The sequence below is a fragment of the Cloeon dipterum genome, chromosome 4, assembly GCF_949628265.1.
Source record: "Cloeon dipterum chromosome 4, ieCloDipt1.1, whole genome shotgun sequence".
NCBI lineage: Eukaryota > Metazoa > Arthropoda > Insecta > Ephemeroptera > Baetidae > Cloeon > Cloeon dipterum.
The window spans coordinates 28973856-28981618 of NC_088789.1; the positions used below are offsets into that span (position 1 = coordinate 28973856).

The 7763-nt window shown below is 40.5% G+C and overlaps 2 protein-coding genes across 2 annotated transcripts; both read left to right on the plus strand.

Annotated features, from left to right (window-relative positions):
• Positions 1 to 270: 270 nt before the first annotated feature.
• LOC135943704 (putative ankyrin repeat protein RF_0381) lies at positions 271 to 2099 on the plus strand. Its single transcript, XM_065490367.1, has 3 exons — positions 271 to 602; positions 654 to 800; positions 869 to 2099. The coding sequence occupies exons 1-3, from the start codon at positions 271 to 273 to the stop codon at positions 2097 to 2099; spliced, it is 1710 nt and encodes a 569-aa protein (XP_065346439.1).
• Positions 2100 to 2886: 787 nt separating this feature from the next.
• LOC135943705 (putative ankyrin repeat protein RF_0381) lies at positions 2887 to 4719 on the plus strand. The gene has a single exon (XM_065490368.1). The coding sequence runs from the start codon at positions 2887 to 2889 to the stop codon at positions 4717 to 4719; it is 1833 nt and encodes a 610-aa protein (XP_065346440.1).
• The last annotated feature ends 3044 nt before the right edge of the window (positions 4720 to 7763 follow it).

A 7763-nucleotide genomic window follows, 5' to 3' on the forward strand; every position in this document is an offset into this window, starting at 1 on the left:
TTAAACCTTAACAATGTAAATTTTAAATATTAATATGTAAATAACAAAAACATCTTCATTTGAACTGACGATAAATAAATATTTGAGATCGACAAACTACACAGTTTGATTTTATTTGTTCTAACAGTAGTTGCATTTAGTTGACTCGAAATCTTTGTCCGTTAAAGACGCAACAGCTTGAGAAATTTTAACTTTCCTGAAGAGAAGTACGCAATTATTTTTATGCTTTGGTTTTTTTAAAAAATGTTGATTGTTGGCAGGTTGTGAAAAATGGACTTATTTATGGGCGTGCGGGATACAGACCGCTTTATAGATAAGACAACTGAAGATCTGACCCTTCTGATGCTCGCAGCCAGGGATGAGAACCTGGAAAGCTGCCTCTACCTCTTGAAAAGCGGAGAAAGTGCTGAGGCGAGGACACAATTCGGCGTGACGCCACTTCACTTCGCGGCCTTGAACATAGAAAACGGAATTGAAATCGCGTGGCACCTCGCAAACCAAGAGAAACTAGACGTGAAGGAAAAGGACGAGGACGGCGAGGAAGCTATTTTCTACGCGGTCAGGAAGGGAAACTTCAGGATGGCGCGGACCCTGCTAGAGCTGCGAGAAAAGATTAACAAAAATCTCTTGCATTTTTTTATAACTCAAAATAGATCAGACGTCGCTAAGATAATTCACGCGTGGAACTCGAATTTAATTAAAGAGGTCGATTCCGATAGGAGAAATGCCCTCCACCTGGCAGCCCAGTACGCCAACCTGAGTGTCTGCAGGTGGATCATCGCCGAGGGCATCGACGTGGCGTCAACGAGCTGTTTAGGGACGGCCTTGCACCGCGCTCCGTTAAATAAAAACCACGGAATACAATTAGTTCGGTTTTCGTCTCAAAAAACCTAAAGTTGAACGAAAAATCAGAAGGTGGATTTTTGCCTTTGGACGCAGCTCTTGCACAGGAAAATATTGACATTGCTCGCGAGTTGCTCAGACTCGGCGCCACTTTGAACATAAAAGACCACAATTTGTTGCATTATTGCGTATTTCTCAACAAGCTTAAAAGCGCCAGGTTCATTCATGAATTAGATAAAAAGCTGATCAGAGTCAAAGACGCGAGCGAGCGAGATGCACTTCACTTAGCGGCGGAGGTTGCTGATTTAGAAATGTGCCGGTGGCTCGTGGAAATCGGCGTCCCAGTGGATTCTTTGAATGGAAAAAGTCAAACCTCAATTTTGCATCGCGTCGGATACAATTCGAAGCACGGAACTCAACTAGTTCAATATTTTTCCGATTTGGGGCTTGACATCGACAAGAGGGACCACTTGGAATTCACGCCTTTAAATTACGCTTTGGGAGACAAAAATTTTGACGTGGCAGAGGAAATGCTGAAACTTGGAGCCAATTTCTACGCGAAGAACGATGGCATGAACACTTTCCACACCTGCATACTGGAGAACAATTTAGAAGGCGTCCTATTCGTGCTCTCAAAGGAGCCAGCAGGAATTATTATAAATTCTCTCGAGACAAATGCCCTTCACATCGCTGCGAATCACGCCGATTTGAAAATGTGCGAGTGGCTGTGCGGAAAGAATTTCGACGTGCTGGCCCAGAGTAAGGGGTGCAAAAATACGGTTCTCCACTTTGCCGCAATGAACAAAGAATTTGGAAAATCGCTCGTCCCTTTTTTCGTTTCCAAGGGGGTGGATGTGAATAAGAAAAACATTACCTCACACTCACCCTTTTACTTTGCTCTTAAAATGGAAAACATTGCCGTGGCTGAGGAATTGTTGAAGGCCGGTGCAGATATGGATATCAAACCTTATCTCAGGGACAATGTTCTGCAATACTGCGCTCGTAATAATAAAATGTTGAGTGCCAAATTCGTGGTTGGATTAAATGAAGGTCTGGTCAGGGAGCCGGCCTTCGGAGGAATCACTGCCCTTCACATGGCGGCGCAAACGGCGGATTTGGAGTTTTGCAAATTTTTGGTCGAAAAAGGAGCCGATGTTCGTGCCAAAGACTTTCTGAACCGTTCGGTTTTGGTTTATGTTCCGGAAAAGAACAAAGAAAAGAGGAAATACTTCCTGTCCTTGGGAGTTAGAAATTAAAAAAGCTGTATGATTTTTTGTTTTCTCATTACGTTTGACAATAAATGCATATTTTTCAAATTAATGTGTACTTTTATTCTCTCTTAAATAATCGAGTAGTTGAAATATAATAAAGAGGAGTACGCGCATCAATAATGCATTTGAAAATTAATTCTTCATTCCCTCAATATTTTTAACATATGTATTAGATGGTCAATGTTTCTTATTAAAAAAGTTATTGAGGCCCTCTCCAGCCGGGCCAGTCGGAGCAGTGAGAGCAGAAATGCATAAATTAATTCATAACATCACGCGTTAATCATTTTTGCTTCCTCGTTCGCCTTGCAGGGAGGTGAAAAAACCGTGCTGCCAAGCAGCTTTGCGACGCGGGGGCTGTATTAGTATACCATTCCACTATTTCACCACACGAGGAAATTTCTTAAGTCAAGACACGTTTTGTCTAATTTACCAGCTATTAAATAATTTATCTTTCATTATTTGATCAATTTTTTACAGTTATATATTTAAGTGAACAATTTAAAATCATTTTAGATTCAATTCTTAACAAAGTAAATTAATATTTACATAACAAAAACATCTTTGTTCGAACTGATAAATAAATATTTGAACTCGACAAACTACACACTTTGATTTTATTTGTCCTAACAGTGGTTGCGTTTAGTTGACTCGAGATCTTTGTCCGTTAAAGACGCACAGCTTACAAATTTTTTATTTTAATTTTCCTGAAGTATGCTTTTATTTTAATACTTTGTTTTTTTAAAAAATATTTATTGTTGGCAGGTTGTGAAAAATGGATTCATTTCTGAGCGTGCGTGATACAGACCGCTTCATCGAAAAGACGATGACAGGTCTGACCCCGCTGATGCTCGCAGCCAGGGATGAGAACCTGGAAAATTGCCTCGCACTCCTGAAAATTGGAGAAAGGGCTGAGGCAAGGACTCAATTCGGCGTGACGCCCCTTCACTTTGCGGCCTTGAACAAAGAGAACGGATTCGAAATCGTCTGGCATCTCGCAAACCAAGAGAAACTAGACGTGAAGCAAAAGGACGAGGACGGCGAGGAAGCCATTTTCTACGCAGTCAGGAAGGGAAACTTCAGGATGGCGCAGATCCTGCTTGAACTGCGAGAAGAGGAAAACAAAAATCTCTTGCATTTTTTTATAATTCAAAACAGATCTGACATCGCTCAGATAATTCACGCGTGGAGCCCGAATTTAATTAAGGAGGTCGATTCAGTTAGGAGAAACGCCCTTCACCTGGCAGCCCAGTTCGCCGACCTGAGTGCCTGCAAGTGGATCATTGCCGAGGGCGTCGACGTTGCGTCAACAAGCATTTTTGGGACTGCCTTGCACCGCGCACCGTTAAATAAAAACCACGGAATAGAATTAGTTCGGTTTTTCGTCTCAAAGAACCTAAAGTTAAATGAAAAATCAGAGTTCGGATTCGTGCCTTTGGACGCAGCTCTTGCAGCGGAAAATATTGACATTGCTCGCGAGTTGCTCAGACTCGGCGCCACTTTGAACATAAAGGACCACAATTTCTTGCTGAATTGCGTATTAGTTAACAAGCTGAATTGCGTGAAATTCCTTCACGAATTAGATAAAACACTGATTAGAGGCGAAGACGCGAAAGGGCGAGACGCACTTCACATAGCGGCGGAGGATGCTGATCTAGAAATGTGCCAATGGCTCGTGGAAAACGGCGTCCCAGTCGATTCTTTGAATGGAAAAAGTCAAACCTCAATTTTGCATCGCGTCGGCTACAATTCGAAGCATGGAACTCAACTAGTTCAATATTTTTCCGATTTGGGGCTTGACATCGACAAGAGGGACCACTTGGAATTCACGCCTTTAAATTACGCTTTGGGAGACAAAAATTTTGACGTGGCAGAGGAAATGCTGAAACTTGGAGCCAATTTCTACGCGAAGAACGATGGCATGAACACTTTCCACACCTGCATACTGGAGAACAATTTAGAAGGCGTCCAATTCGTGCTCTCGAAGGTGCCAGAAATAATAAATTCTCTCGGGAGTGAAGGGACGAATGCCCTTCACATCGCAGCGGCTTTCGCAGATTTAGAAATGTGCCAGTGGCTGTGCGGAAAGAACTTCGACGTGCTGTCCCTGAGTGAGGACTGGGGAAACACTGTTCTCCACTTTGCCTCAATGAACAAAAAATTTGGAAAATCGCTCGTCCCTTTTTTCGTTTTCAAGGGGGTGGATGTGAATGAGAATAACTTTTTCTCTCTCTCACCCTTGTTCGTTGCTCTTAAAATGGAAAATATCGCCGTGGCTGAGGAATTGCTGAAGGCTGGTGCAGACCTGAATATGAAACAGGAGAACGGCGACAATTTCCTGCACTCCTGCGCTCGTAATAATAAACTGCTGAGTGCCAAATTCGTGGTTGGATTAAATGAAGGGCTGGTCAGGGAGCCTGCTTACGGAGGAATCACTGCCCTTCACATGGCGGCGCAAACGGCGGATTTGGAGTTTTGCAAATTTTTGGTCGAAAAAGGAGCCGATGTTCGTGCCAAAGACTTTCTGAACCGTTCGGTTTTGGTTTATGTTCCGGAAAAGAACAAAGAAAAGAGGAAATACTTCCTGTCCTTGGGAATTAGAAATTAAAGAAGCCTTTGAAGAGCACGCAGATGTGTATTCGTTTGACAAATAAACGCATTTGTTTAAAATTAAATTTATTTTTATTTGATTAAGTATGCATTCACTTAGCTTGTCGAACAGATTTAACGAGCAACGAGATTCTTATTAAAAGAGTTTTTTGAGACCCTATCCAGCCGGAGCAGTGAGAGCAGAATTAGATAAATCAATTCAAAACATCTCACCTAATCTTTTTCTATCTCTTGTAAGCCTTGCAAAGAGATGGAATCCGTGCCGCCAAGCAGTCTTCCGGCACGGGTTGCATACCATTCCACTATTTCAACACAGAAGATTAATTGCCTCGGTAGCTAATTAGATCTATCGAAATTTCCAATTTCCGTGTTTTAAATGCACAATTTATTTTGTCAAATAAAATATGAAACACTGCTTTTCTTTACTGTTTGATGCGATGAGGCGAAGTTTGGTAAATCGCAGTCGATTTCTGAATTGCCTCTCAGGAGAAACACGACACGTGTATGTTATTCGCCATTTTTGGCTACCCTGATGGAACCTGGTGGCTGCACTCGGCTGGCATTTAACTCAAATACGAATTAGATTTTGCCTCTTGTAAGCGCATAAAAGAAAATCATCTGCTATCTCCCCCAGAATTTTTTGCTCAAATTTTGGATCGCCTTTAGTGAATGAGATGCTTGCAACTTTTTTCTCTGCGATTTAATTCAGATATCTTCGCGTGTGAATTTACTAAAATGAAATAATAAAATAAAAAATGAAAAGTTTTAAACGAAGAAATTTATTGAGAATTTTTTTATCTGAAAACATCTAAGAACTAGGACTGTTAACAAAGATATGGAAACGATTTTTAAGTTTTTTTTTCATTTTCATCAAAATCATTTAACTATTGCAGTGTTGATGTGTTTACAGCTATCAAAACAGTCTCACAAAAAATTATACATATAATAAAATAGGATAAGGCTCACGATCAGAGTGTTTTTATTTTTAATCGAAACGGTGCATGTCGAAAATTTGCTCGAAATGGTTTAAAAATGACAATTTTTGTGCCTTATATTATCACGTTTTTCACAAAAATAGCAAGAGAGAAGGAAATTACTGACGGACAGACGTTTGTTCGTGAATTAGGAGCAAATGTTCTCGCATCCAACGTGAATACATCGTTTTTCCACAAATGTGACAAGTTTCCCGAACTTTGCTCATTCCGTGAACCTCTTTTTGATGATTTCTTCGATTTTTCATTGAGACGAAAATCTTGTTGCAGTCTGGACATGGCAATTTGCCTGCAATCAAATTATGCTTTGAAGCGAGATGGTTTTTCAATTTAGAGAAATCGTAGAAACTTTTGGAGCAGTGAGCGCAAAACTTCAAGTTGGCTTTGTTGTGGAATCTATTCAAATGTTGTTTCAAGAATTTCTCACTTTTGTAGTAGCTTTTGCAGGTTTCACACTTGAAACCAAGGTGTTTGTGCTGAATCCCACGCGTCAAGTGGTTTCGCTTCATGTGGTAATTCAACAAATATCTATTCATGAATGTCTTTTGGCACTTGTCACACTTGAACAGAGTTTTCTTGCATGATTTCAAATGTGACTGATAGAGTCCAGAACATTGGAATTTGTTCTTGCAGCGAAGGCAATTTTTCACATTTAAGTGTCGTCTTTGGAAATTCCCCACGGAGACACTCAATTTGCACAAAGAACAAACTTTGAAAGTGTGCGATTGCCTTATATGAGATTTCAATACGTACTCAGAGGAGAGAGATTTTCCACAAATATGACACTCACTTGATTTCGGTAAATGTTTTCTAATGAAGTGTTCTTTCAAACTAGATTTAAGCCTGGCCCTATAGCCACAGTCATTGCATTGAAATCTCTTAGCCTCGTTTTCACTTTTGTGAGCAGAATCAAAGTGTGTTTTCATTTCAATTTGAGTTTTGAAGAACGACAAGCAACCAATATGAGAGCATTTTACAGGAAAATCTTTGTGAAGATGACGAACATGAGTGTTGTAGTTGGATGGTCCCTCCAATTCCTTTCCACAAAAGGTGCACTTTACTTTTTCTCGTTGTCTTGAGCTTTCGTGATTAGTCTTTGTGTGCTCTTCTTTTTCTTCAAGAGTGTGGAAATAAGTAGGACAGCTGCGATTTCCACATCTGATGGCCTCTTTGTGCATTTTCTTCATATGTTTAGACAAATCGCGGGAATATTTAAATCTTTTCCCGCAGTAGATGCATTTCCATCGTTTCGGCCGCATTTCAGCTTTGTCAATTCGTCTCTCGTCGCTCCTGTCCCTTTGCGGCAATTCAATTTTCTCCAACTGCACCCAACACTGCTCTAATTTGCCCTCTGTAAATGCATAAATATTAAATATAATTTAATAAATTTCAAAGTTCATCTTCACCGAAATAGTTCTTCCGAAGCTCCTTTGCTGCATCGTCCAAATATTCTGAATTCCTGGGCCACCAAACCAAAGACTCGTCCTCAATTCCGTCGAATTTCCATTGAAATCTTTATAAAAATACCAAAAATAGAAACGAGAAATTCCTAAATTTTCCTTATAACTCACTCGGCGTGCCAGAGACAAAAGTAGCAAATCAGGTCATCGTCCTCGATATCTTCATACATTTCGTGGCCGCAAATGTTGAGAAACCAGGTCTCCAATTTGTCCTTGTTCACGTGGACAGCGAGGACAGCGCTGTCCGCCGTCGGACGCTCGCAAACCAAGCACAGCGCCTTTTGAATCGACATTTCCATTAGACCACCTGAACCTGAATGAAAGATGGAAGGTGCCAGGTGAAACAGGGCGATCGAAGCGCCCCTCATGGTGAAATGGAATAAATTCTAGTTTGCGTGTTTTAATTTAAACCAGTGACCGTTATTGTAATGATTTTTAGTGTCGTGAAGAGATTCCTTGACTTAGACAAAAAAGAGCTCAAATTTGTTTGATATTTTTCTACAAATGTTTCGTGATTTTAATTGAATTTCTAAAATGTGACTTAATTAAACAGAAATAAAAGGTAAAATAGAAAGGAGCAAAGCCCCAGA

Coding starts and splice junctions, on each gene's coding strand:
- LOC135943704 (XM_065490367.1), top strand. CDS start 271: ATGGACTTATTTATGGGCGTGCGGGATACAGACCGCTTTATAGATAAG. Junction 603..653: donor GCGCGGACCCTGCTAGAGCT/GCGAGAAAAGAT, acceptor AACTCAAAATAG/ATCAGACGTCGCTAAGATAA. Junction 801..868: donor GCCGAGGGCATCGACGTGGC/GTCAACGAGCTG, acceptor GAATACAATTAG/TTCGGTTTTCGTCTCAAAAA.
- LOC135943705 (XM_065490368.1), top strand. CDS start 2,887: ATGGATTCATTTCTGAGCGTGCGTGATACAGACCGCTTCATCGAAAAG.